The 19,709-nt window shown below is 37.6% G+C and overlaps 5 protein-coding genes across 13 annotated transcripts; 3 read left to right on the forward strand and 2 right to left on the reverse strand.

Moving 5' to 3' along the window:
• The first annotated feature begins 4,496 nt into the window (after positions 1–4,496).
• LOC105280577 (DNA-directed RNA polymerase II subunit RPB1) lies at positions 4,497–5,698 on the forward strand. The gene is made up of 3 exons (XM_026973846.1): positions 4,497–4,502; positions 4,818–5,180; positions 5,404–5,698. Exons 1-3 carry the CDS (start codon positions 4,497–4,499, stop codon positions 5,671–5,673), a joined length of 639 nt encoding a protein of 212 aa, XP_026829647.1. The 3' UTR covers positions 5,674–5,698.
• On the reverse strand, positions 5,602–9,259 carry LOC105280576 (mitochondrial inner membrane protease ATP23 homolog). Of its 4 annotated transcripts, none has more exons than XM_011341218.3 (7): positions 9,105–9,259; positions 8,503–8,776; positions 8,252–8,297; positions 8,070–8,151; positions 7,667–7,891; positions 7,363–7,547; positions 5,602–5,748 (listed from the first exon to the last, which is right to left on the reverse strand). In XM_011341218.3, the coding sequence occupies exons 2-7, from the start codon at positions 8,735–8,737 to the stop codon at positions 5,688–5,690; spliced, it is 834 nt and encodes a 277-aa protein (XP_011339520.2). In that variant the 5' UTR covers positions 8,738–8,776; positions 9,105–9,259; the 3' UTR covers positions 5,602–5,687. The 4 variants fall into 4 exon arrangements, with proteins under 4 accessions (XP_011339520.2, XP_019887627.1, XP_011339519.2 ...); XM_020032068.2 differs by lacking the exon at positions 9,105–9,259 and adding an exon at positions 9,032–9,048; XM_011341217.3 differs by lacking the exon at positions 9,105–9,259 and adding an exon at positions 8,907–9,032.
• Positions 9,260–11,643: 2,384 nt separating this feature from the next.
• LOC105280578 (gem-associated protein 2) lies at positions 11,644–14,146 on the forward strand. 2 transcript variants are annotated; one of them, XM_011341222.3, is made up of 5 exons: positions 11,644–11,899; positions 12,390–12,477; positions 12,548–12,706; positions 12,827–13,111; positions 13,397–14,146. In XM_011341222.3, the coding sequence occupies exons 1-5, from the start codon at positions 11,793–11,795 to the stop codon at positions 13,403–13,405; spliced, it is 648 nt and encodes a 215-aa protein (XP_011339524.1). In that variant the 5' UTR covers positions 11,644–11,792; the 3' UTR covers positions 13,406–14,146. The 2 variants fall into 2 exon arrangements, with proteins under 2 accessions (XP_011339524.1, XP_011339523.1); XM_011341221.3 differs by having other exon boundaries at positions 11,650–11,899; positions 13,944–14,146.
• Positions 13,678–15,784, reverse strand: LOC105280579 (ubiquitin-like protein 4A). The gene is made up of 3 exons (XM_011341223.3): positions 15,178–15,784; positions 14,731–14,836; positions 13,678–14,660 (listed from the first exon to the last, which is right to left on the reverse strand). The coding sequence occupies exons 1-3, from the start codon at positions 15,223–15,225 to the stop codon at positions 14,359–14,361; spliced, it is 456 nt and encodes a 151-aa protein (XP_011339525.1). The 5' UTR covers positions 15,226–15,784; the 3' UTR covers positions 13,678–14,358.
• Positions 15,785–16,605: 821 nt separating this feature from the next.
• LOC105280580 (protein RRP5 homolog) lies at positions 16,606–19,587 on the forward strand. 5 transcript variants are annotated; one of them, XM_011341227.3, is made up of 6 exons: positions 16,606–16,924; positions 17,121–17,269; positions 17,920–17,982; positions 18,374–19,052; positions 19,126–19,291; positions 19,378–19,587. In XM_011341227.3, the coding sequence occupies exons 2-6, from the start codon at positions 17,219–17,221 to the stop codon at positions 19,541–19,543; spliced, it is 1,125 nt and encodes a 374-aa protein (XP_011339529.2). In that variant the 5' UTR covers positions 16,606–16,924; positions 17,121–17,218; the 3' UTR covers positions 19,544–19,587. The 5 variants fall into 5 exon arrangements, with proteins under 5 accessions (XP_011339529.2, XP_011339528.2, XP_019887628.2 ...); XM_011341226.3 differs by having other exon boundaries at positions 16,606–17,269; XM_020032069.2 differs by lacking the exons at positions 16,606–16,924; positions 17,121–17,269 and adding an exon at positions 17,276–17,540.
• Positions 19,588–19,709: the final 122 nt, after the last annotated feature.

The following is a 19,709-nucleotide window of genomic DNA, read 5'->3' on the forward strand; positions in this document are numbered from 1 at the left end:
GAGAGAGAGAGAGAGAGAGGAATGAAAGCGCGATGATCTTGCGATCGTTTGAACTCATTTGGTGTCCTGGAAAACGGTCTATTCGTTCCACGTTAAGCTCAATCGGATGATATTCTCTGTGTGTGTTATATTGTGTGTCACGTCAATTTCCTGCAAAGTTAGTCCAGAAATAATAAAAAATTGAGAAGTACTGGAAATGTGGGATTAATTTAATACTTTTGGGAAAATTCGGAAAAAGAGAAGAACGGAATAATAATGACGAAACTGCACTTAGAGTTAAATATTGTTTTCTTCGCGAAATCATACACCGTTTCATTCATAGCAATTAATATGAAATATCATCACGGTCGCACATTGTATTCTCCGTAAGACGGAATATTGTGCATAACGAGGATAATAATAATCTCTCTCTTTCTCCCGCGCGTTCTCACGATTATTATTCACTCGGCGATCTCTCACTCGTGGCTTTTGTACCTGCTTAAGTAACAGAAGTTTCCCGTCACATCCTTTTTTCCAGAGTGTTAAAGCTTGACACTTTTTCAGTGCGCGTTTGATTCCCCGGGAGGGTCGTCTCGTTGTTGTTCTCGCTAGCGGATACTCGCGCGAGCGTTAGCGTAGCTCCAGCACGTCGACCTGTATCACTTAGCCTGGCCGGAAGATGTATTACCTGCAGGTATGTGTTGAAGACTAGTCAAGCCTTCGTTACATTTAATTATTAATTTACTATATATATCACAAATACTACGAATATTCGAAATATCCATTCTTTTAATGTCAGCAACGCGCGTGCATTATTTATCAGGCGCAACCGCTCGCATCGTTGCATCAACGCGCGCGCGTCCGGCCCACGTGTACCGCCAACATTAGCAATTAAATATAGAAGCACCGTCTTTCTTCTCTAAAAAAAGATGAAAAAAAAGAAAAGGAAGTAATTAGTATTAATCGCGCGTGGAAGAGCCGAATCGAATCGATTCGCAAATCCGAGAGATGGGATGACTTACTGAAAGTGCGCCGTGGCGCTTCGTCTCGGTAACTCTATTGTTTATAGCCGTCATACGTCTCATCCATTATAATTGCGGACGACAGTTTACGATAGTTCATCGCGATAAAAGTCCGCGATAATTTACTGTGATAAAAATGCCGGTGCATATCTATCCCGTCTATTTAAGATTGAAAGACAATCTCACTGCCAGGTCGGCGGTGCGTGCACGCTAATGGACGAAACGTTTAGCAGCCCGTTTCTCAATTATGATATTGATTACCGTCATTGATCAACTCTGACCGATTGTCAGAGAGGCGAACACGCGCGCGGCTATCCCCCGAGGTGGATTACGGAGACCGCCTGTGTCCCGTGCCCGATTAGCCAAGATTATACTCTTCCTCCTTGCCCCGTATGACCTTTACATTGTTTGGATAAAATCCAGCCGCGACTTAATCTCCCCCTGAAGAGAGACCGCGCGCGCGTTGATGGAACAGTTTTCTTATAAATCACTTACGGGCTGTAAGCTCACGCTTAATTCATCCTTGCTTGATTAATCGCACGATCCTTTATCCACGGCGAATCGCTGATCGTCCCGCGTACTCGCCGTTAAGGAGACGCAAACGCTGAGTAGCAGACGTCATCGTTATTCATCATCTCGTGGGGAGAATCGCGATATCAATCTGGCATCCGATGAACAACGACGAGATCTCGTTCAGATCTAAAGAAAATACTCGATTACGTGAGACTGGATGAATGCAGTTATTATGATGTTCCGGAGGACGAAGTTACAAGTTGAAGCTACCAAACAATCACACTGCTTCGGACGTTGATGTAATACTTATACAGAAAAATAAAAAAAGAAGATTATTTGGTCAACTAAATAAAAATTAATATTAAAATAAAAAATTAAGGATTAAAAAAAGCACGAATATAAATGAACCGATAACTGATTTTCACAATGAGAGACCTGTTTCGCGTCATTTAATAGGTGCAACATGACTTCAGTCGAACAGACTTCGGACGAGTTCAGTCTCATTTGCGACAAGCGCGGTTGGATTCCGATCGTCGTTGCTCGCAAGTTCGATTCAACTTATCTCATTATCTCTTCTCATTAAACATGAAGGAAAGCGATTGCGCAATAGATGATGATATCATCGCGGGGCATAATGGAAACATCAATGCGCGCCTACGCGACGCGCCGGGTTCGATTCCACGATGATGATGATCCAAGGAACTCGCGGATGATATCGTTTCGCAAACCGGCGCACGCATTTGCATGCGTTGACGAGGCAGTTTCCTTTGATCTTGCACAAGCTTCGCCAAGCTTTGCGCTCGTCAATCGCTTCTCACGCTATTCTACGTTCCGAACGACTACTGGAACGAAGTTGCAACACCCTCGCGGAGCCTCGCACCGCCGCCGGCGGTTCTTCAGCGTGTGCTCTCCCGTGCTTGCTCCTCTTGCGCTCTCTCTTTCTTCCTCTCTTGCCTTCTCTTCTCTCGTGTTTATATTTTATATTTAACGCGCTGCTCTCGCGCGGTGCAGCTTGTGCCGAGAGCGTTGCAATCGAAGTACAGGGTTAAGAGCATAATACAAAGGTCTTCACTGTCGCAATAGAGCAACAGATCGTCGGCCAACTCCACGAACGCACACATAACGTTGACGTAACACACCAGCATTATTGATTCGATCTGCTCCTCTTTCACGTCGATTCTTCCCCGCGTTGTCGATCGGCAACGTCTATCGTGCTTGGAAAAACAGACAGCAGTACGTACTTCCGCGGTGTTTTTACCGCTTACGAAATCGCAGGTTGAGGCGCGCAACGAGAAGCAACAACTGCGTATTATTTAAATGAGTATTACGATTTTTAACAAAACGCTGATGTGTATAAATTTCTTCAATGCAATCTATCTTTACCTGGCTGCAGGAGATGCAAATTAATAATTATTCCTTAATAGAGGCCTTGTTAATTTTCCTGTCGTTCATCTTGTCTTCGCTGCTTTTAATATATTTTGACCGATGTAGATAATCGCGTTATTACAGTCATCGCATAATTAATAGTGAAAGATTTTCGAGTCCTTCAAGCAACATTTATCGATAATTCTGTCTTCTTATGTGATTAAAAAAAGCACTTAGCATAAAATATTAATTTACTGAAAAAACAGTATAACGCATGATAGTAATAGTGTTTGATGCAAAGCTTAAGCTTTAAAATACCATTTGTGCTTGTATCCTATAATAACGTACAGAATGATCACCACAATGTCTTTATAGCATAACAAGAATCGAATGTTACGACAATCGGCGTAATTATGTAGACATAAACACAATACCGCAATATTTTCAAGCAAATAAACTTATTAAGCATTTATCATCTTGACTGTTAACGGCTATGTCACTTTTAGTGTTTATAAAATTATTGTAAATGAGTCCTCTTTAGTTTACTATAGCGATAACGGCGATTTATCGTAGTTCAGTTCAAATATTGTAATAATATTAATTAATAATAATAATAATAAGAATATATATTATACAAGAAGCGACAGACGCGCGATACATCAGAATTATTCTATCCAATCGACGTTTCATCAGACTATAATTATTCCCATCAATCTCGTCGCAAGTCACAACTCGCAAGGTACGTTGCATCGCGGGAAAAATATCCCCCTGACGTCTTGACGTACTAAATATCAAGCTCGACTTTCTCACGGAGAGTCAAGATAAAGAGAAATACAGAGAAGGAGCCGCTTGATTTATTAAAATTACACACTTATAACACGAGTCGCGGCGCGACTCGCATTTGTAACTGATAAGCTGCGTGACAAATGTCGGTTTACGCGCGGGAACGATCATGATATTCTACAATCGGATACTCAACACCGGATCCGACATTTGAGGCGCGTCTATTGGATACCAGCAGATTCCACGTGTGTTGGGCCCGTTAGTGTATTGATATGATAAGAGATGTTATATGTTTTAAACATATGATAAATTATGATATAAATATGATAATATGATAGATGAAATAAATAATGCGATGGGATTGAAATTGGTTGAAATTCTGCGCAATGCACATAAGGATTAGAATTGCAAATGCAAGGGGACCCAGTGCAGCGAAAGTCTAAACGTGCATTCGCGCTTGTGACATTAATTCTATTCACATCACTTTACGACGTCGCAACGACTTAATATGTCCTCGTCCATCTGGACCTGAACGATTTCGCGAAATGTCGCCTGCTGGCACATGTGTTTCGGCTGTAAAAACATCTTTGCATCTTGCGCCTTCGTGTCCTAAAGACGAAATGATGAACGTTGCGTCCAACTTGTCTTTAGCGCTTGCGCGGTGACTGATAGCCGCACTTGTAACGTTTTAACAACTCGAATGTATATTTGTTATTTTCGAGTACACTTTTATCATTTTATGATAAAATTTAATTTCTAAATTATAAGTATAAAGTATTAAAAATTACTTGTTTAACCCTTATGTGAGTGACGAAAAAAATCTTAATTGGTGTGATGAAGGTACCCGGATATCTTCAGACATTTTGTAAGAAACTTGATATCCTGCAAATTACGTTCCCCATTGAGTCAATCTGTCCAAAGATAACGCTAAAATAATCGTCAGTTTAAGAGTTCTAATACGACTAGAGAACAGACAAGTTACCCGGGTACCCCGTCACTCACATAACGGTTAATCGACATTAACGTATCTCAAATCAGAATTGAGCAAAATTCATTCCTGAATCATTCAACGGAACGTCGAGTAGTCGAGGCTCCGTTGAATGATTAAAAATTAAATTACGTATGATTAATTATGACTCGCTTTTTTTCTTGTAGTTGGCCGTGCTCTGCGTAACGGTAGCTAACGTTATCGGTGATTTGCCACCGGGCACGCGACGCAACACGTACCTGCCGCCCGAGCCGACGAAAGGTGGTTACACGTACAAGACGCCGACGGTACCATTCCCGACGCCCACGCCCACGCGTCCAACCTTCCCCGGGACCAGACCCACGTATCCTACGGGTCCAACCTTCCCCGGGACCAGACCCACGTACCCCCCTACGCGTCCAACCTACCCCGGGACCAGACCCACGTACCCCCCTACGCGTCCAACCTACCCCGGGACCAGACCCACGTTTCCGGGGCCGGAGATTACCGGTCAACCGAGCGGCACTAACGGAAATGCTATCGGTATTGATGTAAGTAAATGTATCTCAATCAATTTCGATTTTATATAATTTTTTTTTAATTAAATGAGAAAGAGAAAATTAATTTAAAATATTTTTTAAATTCATTTTAATATATGTTCTTTTATTCATTTGATTAACTGAATAAAAAATTATTTTTAATTAATTTTTCCTTATACTTAATTTATGTGGATTGTAATTTGTATTAATTACCTAACTGACGGATTCACTTCAGCACGATCATCATCATCATGAACCTGGCATGCCATTCGATTTCAATTATGCCGTGAAGGAGGATGCTTACGGCAACGATTATTCTCACAACGCCATCAGCGACGGCGAAGTCGTCCGTGGTGAATACAGGATTCAACTTCCGGACGGCAGAACGCAGGTGGTACGATACAACGCGGACTGGCAGCACGGTTTCAGCGCGCAGGTTACTTATGAAGGGAACATTCGTTACGACAATGTTCCACGACCAGGCGGAAACTTCCGAGGCTACTAGCTTTAGCGTCGAGTCTAGGGTTGTTTCATTTCCGTCAAATCAAAAAGACTACAGCAGCGCGACTTCAGTCGTCGCCTACAACACAAGATAACCGATGTTTTAAGGAAACAATGGGGGCAACACGGATGCATCGCATAAAAATGATACCTAAGAGGACGAATGCTCGCTATACATTTTACGACAGCACCAATAATAGCATACAATCCCAAGTCTCGAGATTGGCGAAAAGTTAAAATGTAAATTTATTAGATTGTCTCGTGCAATATTTATTAGAGGGTTCTTTAAACAAAAATATCTCAAGTAGATCCATTCATTAAAAATTTCTCACAGAATATCGAAGTTAGATCATAAAATTTTCCTTTCTTCTCTTTTTGATTGAATGAGAGATGAATAATAATTATTAATTTTGAACAATATTGATTTTCGAATCTTTTTAAAAACAAAAATTTTTACTTTCTGGCCTCTAATTCTAGTTCCTCTATTTTTAATGTAAATTTCGCAATAACGTTATGTATTTCCTTATTTTTCGCCAATTTTAAGACGAATGATAATCAGAATGACTCAATATTTTTTATTTCTGTTGTATTTCTCTAACTAAATTATTGTTAAGTACTAAAAATAAATCTAATAATTAGATTATATAATCTGATTATGTATACTTCTACTTTGTTTATTATCTCATAAATCAATTCTATTGTACAAAATTGGATCACTCTGATTTATGTAAATTCCTGTGATAAAATCGCATTCTTCAGCACCGCTTTGTATTCAAATTCACACACAAGATGAAAGAGACATAGGACAGGATGATAATATCCTTGGTATGTTGTTACTCTTTTCGCGCTTTGTGTACTGAAATCTTCTGTTCTATCTTCAGTATGTGTAGTAAAAGTCTCTAATCAATGTTAGTGTAGATAATTACAATGATCAATATCATAAATGTACAATTATCTAATAACGTAATAGAACTAGTAGGAACATCCGTATGCTCGGGAAGATTGATGTACATTTATCAGAAATGTAATTTATGAATTTAAAAGTGATATCAATGTCCTCTTTTCGAAACTATTAGACTTGCGTGGGCAGAAACTCAAACCTAAACTCAACCCTAGTTTTATTCGACTAATCCATACAATGTTACGTTAATGAACGAGGGATACTTGATTATCGCTAAACGTTCAATCTAATAAAGTTTATATACCGTATTGCAATTTGGATTACAGGTATAACAAAATGTTAATCTATTGGTCAAAGCTGCGCGCCTATGGAATAGTAATCCGTCGTATAAAAGACTCGAATAAATTATTGCTATTCTGCAGGCGCTGCGTTCGACCGATCGGAGGATTGCTATTCTACAGGCGCACTAACGTCGCTCCGTTTTTCTTTTAATTAATTAATTAATTAATTAATGAGGGAAGGAAAAATTCTCGTTCTCATTATTCATAGCTGCTAAAACAGAATAAAGATTAACGAAATTGTATGACCACGGGACAAGAGAAACCTCCCCTTAGTCACTTTTAGTTACCCTATTGCTATTAAAAATTATATATGTGTATGCGGGATCTTGCATGATATAATATTGGTGTATATTAATAAACGTTGATAAATCAAACGGAATGAAATAGTAAATATATATTTACAACAATCTCTATGACGCACGTACAAATCTTTGGAACTTACGCCTCGTACCCGTATAAAAACGCTTCCGCGTACGCTCTCGGCATATCCTCGGAATTTCGACGAAGCCTCCTGCCGATCGGTTCCAGGTCGTTGTAGCATTTCGTGAATACTCTTTCTATGGCCGCACTAGCCACCTCGTCCGATACTTTATGGACATTCATTATCGACAGTTTAGCTTTGTTCTTCACGCAGTTCTATGTAAATAGTGCCGCATATTAATACATATTCTGGTACATTAAAAACAGCATGAATACAAGACGTAAATGTTCATCATTGTTCCATGAAGGATATGAAGCCTCTCGAGATAATTCACCTGATGCGATGCTTTTATATTAAAGAAAGAAGAATGGCCTTGTATCAGCGAGCTTATGAAACTGCAGTGGGCGAGATTCGCCGCCCTGATTTCTGTGCAGGCTATATGATCGATATTCTTTACGTCTAGCTTATTGCGACAGAAGTCAAACATGTGAATCAATTCGTGCAGGAGGACACCCTGGATTATGCTCGCACTACTCACTGTATTCTGGCAGATGACTACCTGCAAAAGGAAACTATTTTGTTTTAATAAACACAATTTAAAATAATACATAATAAATTTCTAAAGCATACATTGTCATGTAGGAATATATTTCAATGAAAGATTTTATCATCGGAACGAGTTAACGTGGATAGAAGCCTTAGTCAAGCGACTCGGATAATGGAACGAAGGTATTCACCTGATTAAATTCTGAATCGTATCCACCGCTGACAATCGGATTGCAAACTTCGCAGGAGATGTGTCGCCGCATGTCTACCTCACTGCAACATCAATTATTAATAATGATCCTCTGCTCTAAAAAAACAAAATAGTTACAACTTTCTATACACGGAATAAAGAAGGAAGGGACAAGTTACGAACCATCCAGAACTCTTCAACGCTGCCAGCATGAGTTTCACTATGGGACCTAAAAGTAAATATTAAGAGACAAATGAAGAATATACACAGTAGCATCAGAAACTTTAATTGCAGATCGTCTTCTTTATATATTACTTCATAGAAAATTTTTTTAATATTATTAATAAATATTATTAATAAATTTTTTAAATATTATGTTAACACACATGTTTGCTTTTTGTCCTAAATAGTACATAAAATGAGAAATGTCGTACTGTTTTTTATACACTTGTAAACATTTGCTTCGCATCTAGCTTTGTCTACCGACTCTCGTCCCGAAGCACCAATTAATAGGTTAAACCAGCTACGTTCCACTTTTGCTCCTCTCCTTTCAGGATACAAATCAGGTCCCCAGAACTCATCGCTACTTGGACCGTTTGAGGTTGCTGCTTTAGCAGCATCACTCTCCTCTCTTTTTCCTTCGTTCGTCTTTTCATTCCTGGTTGTCATCGTCGCGCGAACGACAAAAGCGACGCAACGGAAACAGATCTACGAAAATAAATATCAGTTACGAAAGGCGCACTATTAGACTTATCGTATTATCAATCGAGAAAAATTCCGGCATCGATGCGGTGCAAATGCAACTTTGAATTTGAGGTTACGACAGATTACATCATACCTAGCATGAATTTTAAACTGTACTTAGTTCCTACATTTGTTAAAATCTATTAAAATCTGACTGTTAAGATTAATAAAGAATAAAAGAATAAATTGAAAAAAGCTAAGTACATCAATGTTTACAACCTCTGCCGAATTTGATAATAATAAATTAAATTGAATTGGACAAATATATCTTCAAACGTGGGTTTTTCATCACCTCGGAAACCTATCGCAGAATATCTGCCCAAGAAAGATTCACTGTTGAGTGGCAGCAATTAAAAGCAATATACCTATAAATATTCTTTATAAATAAAGAAGAAATGTAAGTTTTTAAATATTTGGAGCATCAACTAGACCTCTGAATTCTGATACTTTCTTCATTCACCTTTTAATACTTATTCGCAGACGGAAAAAAGACAATAATCACCTCAGTTTTAAAAGAGCCAATCAAGGCAATCGGTTTCGAAAAGAAAGTTTCTGATTGGTTTTGATTGCGCGCCATGCGATATATATGCTCCTCGATAAATTCGCTCTTTCCAGGAAACAAAATCATAATACAGAGAAACGATATTCCTTTCTTCTGCATTTATTAGTCAATCAACTAGCTGTATTAATATCTAAAAGCAATATTTAATTATCTCTCTTAGTTATAAGAATGGACTATGAATACCGCTTTTAGATACTAATCAGCTGTCTGATTGGCTAACAAGTATCTTAAGATATATTTAAGCAATCTTAATACAAGAAAGGATTATGAATATTGGCCTGTGACTTTTGTACACTCGCATTTTTATGAAAAACTGCTAACTAATTGTATGAAATAATCCCAGAAGCGTTTATATTTGTAAAACTTCACTGGATTCATACTCTCACAAATTTACTTATGTTTAATTATTGCTACATTTAAACAGCGCAATTAATGGAAATTCGTATGTTTTCCATTAAATTTGATATTTAAATGTATGTAGATTTATATTCTTTTTGGTGATATAAATGTACTTTTGTGTGCACATCTATCCAACGCGTCGTTTGATTATAGCCAAGGTCGGTAGATGAAGGAACTGGCGAAGTAAGGTTAGAGAGAATCTAGTAAGAGTGGAGCGGATCGGCCGGAAGCCGCCATTAACGGAGTAACTTTGAATACACACATACCACACACACACACACACACACACACACACACACACACACACACACACAAAATAATACTTTGATAAAATATATTATTATTACAGTGTATATATTACAGTGTATATATTACAGTATATATATTACAGTGTATTACGAATGGATATAGGCAAAGGTCAGGTGATAATAATGCAAGAAAAGAAAAATTGTTTGTTTTGCACATATTTATACTGTTAGACGTTTATGAAGTGTTATTTATATACAATTTATAAATGTGTATAATATGAAATAAAGTATAAATAAATGTATGCTATATATTACAAAAATATGTATATCCATATATATATATATATTACAAATGTATATATTACAAGAATGAATAAACTATAATGTGAAAAATACATATGATCCAGCAAACGCAAAATACCAGTTACATTATTGTTCAGTATAATTGCGAAGTCAGGTAGATAAATGCAATATACATTTACTTGTGTTATGTAGCAACTGCAATGTAAAGTGAGAAAGTATAAATATGTTGCTGTTGCTTATGATCTGTTAAGTATCACATCCTTGTGTTTGTAGTTGATGCATCCATAATTCTATACGAGTTGTCTGTTTTACCTAAAAGACAAAAATACACATGTAAAAGAAACACTATGCTATATGATGAATGTATAATAATAATAAGTGAAGACATAGTCAATATAACATGTTATATAACTTTTGTGGAAGTGTTGGGGATAGTACCAAAAAAACCAAGAAAATGTAAAAAATGCCAATTTCATATTAACAACAAAAATGATAAGTATAAAAGTACGGTTTACAATAACAAAAATATAAACTAAGTTTTAAGTTCCTACAATAGTATAAAAACAGAATATGCAATAAATAAACATAACATAAAATTCCCAAGTGTCATTAACATCACAAGTATTGAACATTCTACACATTTCTGTGTTGAACACATTACATATTATTAAAAGTAATACAAGTCAGTCTTGTAACAAAAATAGAAAGAATATTATTCAATATTATGCATAGCCATTGTTTTGCTTCCAAAATACTGTCTCATCGCACTGAAAGTGTGAAACGTGCAAAGATTTCAAGCACCACGGAGAAAAAGTGCGGAAGTTTCTCCGTTAATGGCGGCACCAATCAGAAAAGGGAACACGATCCGCTCACTCTTTCTAGATTCTCTCTGAGTAAGGTCCTCGCATGACCGCCATTTTCGGGACAGCGCGTATGTGTGTATGTATGTATGTACACGTAGTATCATGATATATACATGTGTATTGATGTGTATGCAGTCAGCAGGCAAAGTCGACAACAAAGTGAACAGAGTGTTGTGAAACAAAAATGCCAGGTTGTTTTGCCAAAACCTGCATTTATGCAAAAATACTTCACCGTTCTTACTCATGTATCCCGCATAAAACGAGAATAACCTACATTTCGCCGCCATTTTCGGGTCAAATCATGTGAAGTGGATGCGAGGACCTTACTTCGCCAGTTCCTCCATCTACCGACCTTGATTGTAGCCAACTTCAGACAGCCACTAGGTCTGTTCTTTTTAGCTGCACTGCTGAACTGGTGCAATAAGTTAGAGTGAGAAAAAATATACTTGTCTCACTTTAACGTATTGCACTAGTTCAGCAGTGCAGCTAAAAAGAACAGACCTACTGTAGCGGCTAAACGTAAACAGAACGATAGCCAAGTTTAACCTAACACAACACAAGTTATATTTTTGTTTGACATTGACGAGGCGAGAGTATCAAATATTATGATGGATTGTTTAAAGCAGCCGGTATTCATGGTCGGAAGCATGGATAAAAATATTAACTTTGCACTGCCGCCCAGTTCCGGGGAAGAATATCTTCAACGAGTAATGTAAGTGTGCAGCAAGTATCTTTCTTTTAGCCTTTATCCTTCTTAGTTTTCATCTCTTTTTCTGTGATCTTATTTCTGTAATTTTTAAGCTTGGTATACCACTTTGTGTTGATTGTTGAATATTTAAGGAAGAATGTTTCTGAAAAGAAAATACCAAATTTAATTAGATTTTGATTAGTCTGAAATTCCATTCTCTGTACCTTTTTTCGCTCTAAAACTATTCTTATTGCTTGACAAATTAAAAGAGTAAATTACCAAATTACGAATGTGAGAGGTGAAAATAAAAAAAATTAATAAAAAGAATAAATTTTAAATCTTATGTTCTACTGTTCCATATGACTATTACATCTACTTGTACTTTTCTTTTGCCAATACAATTTGTATATATATAATTTATCTTCCCGAAATAACATAGAGGTAGTATAGAAAATAATATAGAACAGACCTTCTACCTAAATATGTTGCAAATTAAATATTATTGATATCACAGAATGGAAGCTAAACAATGTGACGATGTGGTAGTGGCTGATATAGATCCATCTTGCATGAAGGAACCTACAAGAGGTTACTTTGTGCCCGTAAGTTCTCTTGAGTATTATACACATATTCCACAATTTAAATACTGTAGCACTGATGCAACTGCAAAAGTTACCAGGGTGCGTTGAAGCACCACCGAAGCTCGGCCCGACCATAGAGTGGCAGCACCACCAAGTTTCCGAGTTCTCCAAACTGAGATTGTACGTGAGCAATTTGAAGTATGCGATAAGCATAGATAAACGCAAGTGGAAGCCACCTGATCTTAATTTGGTGCGTAAATAATTTTCTGTCATCTCGCATAAAAAATAATTACAGAACGTAAACTTTGGAGTTTGAAAAGATTTCGAGTTATTCCTTCGTATTCCGAATGATCTACTTTTGTTGTAACAGCCAGACATAAACGAAAAAGAAGTTTGGATCAACCTCTGCCTAGACCGTGACAACGAAAGCAATATTCAACCCACGTTGAACACACTCTTCTGTTTCAAGCAGTCGACTATAGAGCAAATACTCGAATACTTGGTACAGTTCGTGGAAACTGAAAGAAGAGTCGAGTACAAAGTGGGCCTATGGATCTACACGTTATTGGTGATCTTGGAGCAACCGTTGCAACCTGACGTGTGTTACTGTCTGCGCTCGTTGGCGCGAGCGTGTTCTGCCATCCGTGCTGATTCTGTAATTATTTTACGATTGAACTATTTTGAGGATTCTCGATGCCTTGAAAATAAATCAAATCATTCCTCAAAAATAAAAAAAAAGAACTGTGCCTAAGCTAGAAAAGGAAATATTTGCAGTTATTTGTTTCGCTTGCTTAGATTCGTTTACGTGAATGAGTACAATTCAAGTTTCTTGATACAAATTTGCCAACAACTTGATAATAGAAAAAAATTTTTATGTAAAAATGTGAGTAAATTAATCTTTCGCGCGAATTACAGTTCCATTTTGTGTGAATTCATAAAAGTATTTTAGCGTAAGATATGATCCCGTTGACCGCATTGAGTGTGAAGGCACAATGTACTGTCCATGAAAAGAGACTAGATATCATCGATCTATTTTTCAATTACAAGATAATATTGATTCTTTTAATTCCAAGATATTAGTCTAGTACAAAGAAAAGGTCAGGTGAGCGTTTAATCCTAGTTACATTACATGTATTCTCTCTTAGTCACACTGACGTGCTCGTGGTGTCGGTAGCACGAAACGATGTACGGCGGAGGAAGAGACGGGTGGGAAACGCCTAATTTCTATTAACAAAACATTTTTATTGCATAACTTCCTGTTGTTTACTCTATTTACGCTGTTGCAATCTTGTCCTCGGCGAGTTAGAAAAAGGTTTCGGGCGACATTAGAAACACACGCATCTTCGTCGGATTACAAAAGGTTGAGAAAATAACGGACTGAACTTTTCTTCTACGCTTAAACTAGCTCATCGTGTCTCGTTGGTATCTACAAAAAGTTTATGTCAGAATTTGCTAACGCTATTCTCCTCCTTTTCTTTTTTTTTCAGAGAGAACTGAGCGCGAGGGAGCTAGGGGCGCTGAATTTATTTATCTGCCTGGTGGCCAGATACTTCCACGAGTTGGATCTGGCCGATCCTTAACAGTTTATCATCCGTTAACGCACATCCAATACGACACATCCTTATGGCACGATGTGACACGTGCATCTCTTTCTGTATAGCAAATACAATAAACTAAATTACTTTAAACCTTTATTTCCAAGTGTAGAGCGGTATACGAAATTTCTCAAACCGTGTCCGGTCCGCACGACTTGGACGCACGATGTGCCGATTACTTATTAGGGGGGGAGGGTGGCGCAATGGTATGATATATATAAGGCAACGTTTAGCAACGCTTCAATTAAATAAACACGTATTACAATGATCAATCGTTAAGCAGAACTGGAAAAATCTGAAGTGTTCCTTAAGCTATGTTCTCTTGGTCCTGGAGTAACGCGGTGGCTAGTCTCTCTAAATCGTCGTAACTAAGATTATTCACTTTGTTTTTCAAGTCCTTTATCAGCTCGTTGACTATGGACTCCGTCTCGGATACCGTGTAGTAATGCCTCAGCACTCGAGAAATCTCGTCTCTGAGTATGTGAGTGCCAGATCTCTGCTGGGGCGGCTTCGCCTCACTGGAACCTTCGTCCGCTTTCTTGCCTATCACCAATAAATTTAACTTACTGCCATCCTTGATTCCCGGATAGAAACTTAGAGGATTCTCATCTGGAATATATGATCAAATGAGTAAGAGTTGCAAGGAACATTTCGCTGATGTCGAATGACTAAGCCTTACCCGCTAACGTTTTGCCAGTAAGCAATAATCTTTGTTGTGGCACGTCGATACCTAAGAGATCGCTGACTTTATGCTTTAACTCCAACACCGTCTCTGATGGCAATATCTACAATCACATATATGTGTACACATAAATTATAACGTTAACAAATATGGGCATTTGTGAAAAATACATTGTACAAGCACACACACACGTACAATAGCCACAATACAATCGAATAAGCTTTAAATACATTCACGAATTTATCGGAATTGGGCAATTATTTTATATATTTATTTAATTTAATTATTACCTTTACTTAACTTTAAAAAATGGTAAAACACGAGAGAGGAAAACATTTATATTAACATTATAATAAAATTGATTTAAAATACAAGTTTGTACTTTCACGAAAGAAAATCGATGCCCGTGCACGGCAAGGAAACGACAGCTGCGCCGATACTCACGTCAACGACGCATTCCTTTCCCTGTAGCTTCTTCACGATTACTTTCATGATGAGAGCTGTCGGTGATGATCGTGGAAAACGGCGTTGAACGAGCGGCAACGGCGAAGAACGGTGTGCGATCCTGGCGAGGATCAGGTTTCTCCAAACAGCGGTGCTTGTGGGTAGACTGCTGAGAACTGGAGCATTTTACGCGTGAAGAGGTTATATTTTGCGATCGCGCGGTCAGCAATGATACACCGTCATCGGCGTCATCGACTGCTACAATCGTCGACTCCAACCCAGTCCCTCCCTCAGGAATAGTTATGCGACACAGCAGCTGACGCGGGTATCGATACTGACGTGATGGCCTGCGCGGATATCGATAGTGGTAGCGGTGTCTCGTGCCAGTTCTTCTCGACAGCGACGCACTTCACTAGCATGTTCCTCTGCCGTTGCTGTGATCCTCATGCACGCGGATTTATCTATCGATTTATAACGTGGTCGAATCCGACATCTTTTTCTTTTGCTTTTTTTATGTTCTCCTTCTATGCCGAGTCGAGCCTCTCGGTTTGCGATGTTTCAGGCGGCGATTTTGAAGCGGAGTTTGACGCCATCTTTCGGCGGCGATTTTGGAGCGGATTTCGTGCCATCTTTTGGAGCTATTTTGAATTGAAGGACTGAAATTGACATAGATCTTATATACCTGGATAGGCCTTGTGATGAAAATCGGGGACCGAGATGCCAGAGCGAGAGAGCAATATATTTTCTGTCCTTCTATTGGAAAAGGAAAGACTGCGCAAGCGCGGAGGCGCAGGGACGTAATATCTGATGAAGCATTAGAAATATAATCAAATGATATATTAAGGGGATGCTGGAGCTGCTAGTGAACTATTTTTTCACTATAGCGATGGTAATTGCAGTTTCGAAAATGCTCTTTATTGCTTGTGCAGAATAAAAAATCCTTTTCCACAAATGAAGTATAGATAGAAAGAAAGTCCGCTCTACAGGACTTTATATTCAAAATGGAAAAAAGTTAAAAACTTGCATTTGTCTTTTTTAACTTTTTTCCATTTTGAATATAAAGTCCTGTAGAACGGACTTTCTTTCTATCTATACTTCATTTGTGGAAAAGGATTTTTTATTCTGCATAAACAATAAAGAGAATTTTCGAAACTGCAATTACCATCGCTATAGTGAAAAAATAGTTCACTAGCAACTCCAGCTTCCCCTTAAAGAATATAAATAAACAAGTATAATAAAAAATCAAGCGGCAAGGGCTTTTACGGCTATTAAACAAACAGATAATTATAAAACTTCAGAATTAAGGAAATTGAAAGTGGAATACCTGGAGATATTTTATAGGGATGTAAGAAGGAAGGAATTATTTTTCCGGGAAAAGGAAACAAGAGAAGATATAAAAATTAATGTATGATTGAAAAAAGAAATAATAGCAAATATCATTAGCATGTTATTTAGTAGTATAATACAAACAATATTAATATAATATAAATACTATTTCTAACTTATAGTATCTATAAACTTATAGTAGTACTTTTACATCAAACTTTGTGGGATGATTTTACAAGGAATCAGTGACCTAGTTTCCACCGAAGTCTTCAATCCGCTCCTAGTGCGGTGTAGAACCAAATTTAAGGCGATGGAAACATGACTACTTCTATTCTGTTCTACTTCGCTTCCAGTGGAAACAGTACATTAAATGCGATTCGCACCGAAGCAGGAGCGGATTGAAGACTTCGGTGGAAACTAGGTCAGTGAAAACAACTTTATTAACTGAATTTTTTACTTTACTTATTCTAAATCCGACTGTAGCACAAAGCAGATACATATCCTTTATATGCGTCTGAATATTTTCAATTACTTTTATCACATTTTTAACCAATATCTGCCGCATACTTTACATCTTATCGTCATTTTATCGATAAATGAATAAATCACTTTTATAGGTTACATTCATGACACATACGTGAAACCGAACTGTTGGCCATTTTTAATACATCATTTCGCGCATGCGTTTCGTATACTGTAAAGTGAAGGATGGACGATGAATGGACATGTTCTCACTCTTTCTCTCTACAGGGAAAGGCCTATCCAGGTATATAAAGATCTATAAATCTACACGTGGTGAGCGAACTCGATTCCGAACAATTCCGAAGGGGACAGTCGTCAGGTGTACAATGATTGTCCCGAGTTTTTTTCTCAACTAGTTATTCCGTATTTCGTATTTTGTTTTTAATTCATTTTCGCAATTGGCCATATCGAACCTGCAAGGGATCGGGTGCCATTAAATACTACGAAGAAGAAGAAGAAGTGGTGAGCGAACTCGCAACGGTCTACACGTGTGTATATCGAGCGGCGTAAAACAAGATTCGTTATTTTTTGGATTCTTTATAATTAAACTATTTTGATTTGAAACGAGGACGACGATAGCAGCCAATAATCGTCACGTTTTAGACTAAAATTGAAAGTTGAAAATTGAAGTATAATTAAAAACCGAGAATCCAATATAATTATCATCGTATAAATATCATTACACAAATATTTATTTTATTAAATCGTAAAAGTATGACATACAATTAAAATTGATACAATAAGATATTGTTACAGACTTTTTTTAATTCATGATCATAAAATTGTACATTTCAAAACGAATTTACTAGTTATTTAATCTATATTACTACTTATTTTTATTCTTTAAATGTTTCTCATCAATTACTTATCATTTATGAATTAAACTATTTTCAGGTGTCACTGAAAAATTTTCCAAGGGAAGGAGGAATGCCCAAAATTAAAAAATCATTTGCTGTGGTATGTACATAACTTTATTTATACTTCAGTTTTATAGTTTTACACAACCATTTAGTATATTAAAGACCCATTTTACAGTAGTTTACATTACTGTATTGTGTACCTTTACATTACTGTATTGTGTACCTTTTTAGATATATGTCTATAATAAAGACATGTGGCATACAGGTAGTAAGATATAGCATTTTTGTCTTAGCTCTTTGACATAATCTAAAAGACAAAAAAATAAAATGCAGAACAAACTAAAGAAAAATAAAAATATAAAAAAGAAAATAAAAGATATAGACAAATTATATATATATATATATATAACTTTTATACATATAAATATCTGATTTTTTCTGATCAGAGCAAGGTGACAGAAAGTAAGCCATTCATGGAAAAATTACAGATTCCAGAGTGTGGTTTTTCTTGGAATGAATCACATCAAGGTACACGTGTCAATGACAAGACATCGAGCGAGGACGAGGACGAATTAGAAAAAGAACCCAAACGAAAGAAAAAGAAATTGAGTGCAGCCGAGCGTCGTGAGCAGGAACGACGGAAAGAACGTGAAATCCGTCAACGTGAAGAAGCTTTAGCAAGCAATCAAGTGCCCAATTCGATCGATCAGTTCGACAGATTGGTGTTATCTAGTCCCGACAGTTCACTGGTGTGGTTGCACTACATGGCGCATCATGTGCAAGCTACGGAAGTCGATAAAGCGAGAGCGATCGCACGGCGGGCTATCAGAACGATCAATTTCAGAGAAGAGAACGAGCGACTGAACGTGTGGAACGCGTGGCTGAATCTAGAATCCAGATACGGCAGCGCCGAATCTCTAAACGACGTGTTCCAGGAAGCCGTAAGGACCAACGATGCGTTTAACATCTACACGCACATGTTAACCGTGCACGCTGACGCTGGTAGACGAGCGGAGTTGGAGAAACTAATCGGCACTATGATCGGCAAGTTCAAACAGAATCCGCAAACGTGGATAGAGTGCGGTACGGCTTTACTGAAGAGTGGCTTGAAGGAAAGGTCTCGCCACATTATGCAACGGGCATTGCAGTCTCTACCCGTGTCTCAACGTAGGTTCAGACTTTGTGATGACACTTGATTAATCGCAGCTTCGATTTTTCTAAGCGTTTCCTGCATTTACAGACGTAAATTTGTTGGCGAGATTCGCAACTTTGGAGAACAAGCTGGGAGATAAGGAACGGGCACAAACGTTGTTCGAGAAGATTTTGACCTCTTATCCTAAGCGCGTCGACGTGTGGTCGTGTTACGTGGATTGCTTGATCAAGTCTGAGGATATTGATATAGCCAGGTATAAATCGCGCGACGCATTTCAACCATGAATGAATACGCGTTAAACATTATTTATTTTCATACGATATATCCACATGTTTGCAGGAGAGTATTAGAACGAGCGTGTGTTCAGACCCTTCCAGCTAAAAAGATGAAAACTCTCTTCAAAAAGTTCATGAGTTTTGAGGAGAAATATGGTACGCCCGAGAGTGTAAGTCGGGTACAAGAAATGGCAACTGATTACGTGGAGAAACAATGTAGTGCGGACTAAATATAAAATTTTATAGAGATAACATTGTGTAAATATGAAAAATATGAATATAAAAAGATATATTTTATATATTTCATAATAAAATGTACAATTTTATTTTATCCTGACTAAAATTCCGGTACTATATATTTAAAAGAAAAGAAGTTATATCAAATATAATAAAATA

Source organism: Ooceraea biroi, chromosome 11, assembly GCF_003672135.1.
Source record: "Ooceraea biroi isolate clonal line C1 chromosome 11, Obir_v5.4, whole genome shotgun sequence".
Lineage (NCBI taxonomy): Eukaryota > Metazoa > Arthropoda > Insecta > Hymenoptera > Formicidae > Ooceraea > Ooceraea biroi.

Bases quoted from the DNA above. Each gene is read 5' to 3' on its own strand.
- LOC105280577 (XM_026973846.1), top strand. The intron at 5,181-5,403 runs GTAAGTAAATGT...GATTCACTTCAG, and splicing joins GAAATGCTATCGGTATTGAT to CACGATCATCATCATCATGA.
- LOC105280576 (XM_011341218.3), bottom strand. From the start codon at position 8,737: ATGACAACCAGGAATGAAAAGACGAACGAAGGAAAAAGAGAGGAGAGT. The intron at 7,892-8,069 runs GTGAATACCTTC...TTCCTTTTGCAG, and splicing joins ACGATTCAGAATTTAATCAG to GTAGTCATCTGCCAGAATAC. The intron at 5,749-7,362 runs GTACGAGGCGTA...CTTGTGTTGTAG, and splicing joins GCGGAAGCGTTTTTATACGG to GCGACGACTGAAGTCGCGCT.
- LOC105280578 (XM_011341221.3), top strand. From the start codon at position 11,793: ATGATGGATTGTTTAAAGCAGCCGGTATTCATGGTCGGAAGCATGGAT. The intron at 12,478-12,547 runs GTAAGTTCTCTT...CAACTGCAAAAG, and splicing joins CAAGAGGTTACTTTGTGCCC to TTACCAGGGTGCGTTGAAGC. The intron at 12,707-12,826 runs GTGCGTAAATAA...TTGTTGTAACAG, and splicing joins AGCCACCTGATCTTAATTTG to CCAGACATAAACGAAAAAGA.
- LOC105280579 (XM_011341223.3), bottom strand. From the start codon at position 15,225: ATGAAAGTAATCGTGAAGAAGCTACAGGGAAAGGAATGCGTCGTTGAC. The intron at 14,837-15,177 runs GTGAGTATCGGC...ATGTGATTGTAG, and splicing joins GAAAGGAATGCGTCGTTGAC to ATATTGCCATCAGAGACGGT. The intron at 14,661-14,730 runs GTAAGGCTTAGT...CATATATTCCAG, and splicing joins TACTGGCAAAACGTTAGCGG to ATGAGAATCCTCTAAGTTTC.
- LOC105280580 (XM_011341226.3), top strand. From the start codon at position 17,219: ATGAATGGACATGTTCTCACTCTTTCTCTCTACAGGGAAAGGCCTATC. The intron at 17,270-17,919 runs GTATATAAAGAT...AACTATTTTCAG, and splicing joins ACAGGGAAAGGCCTATCCAG to GTGTCACTGAAAAATTTTCC. The intron at 19,053-19,125 runs GTAGGTTCAGAC...CTGCATTTACAG, and splicing joins GTCTCTACCCGTGTCTCAAC to ACGTAAATTTGTTGGCGAGA.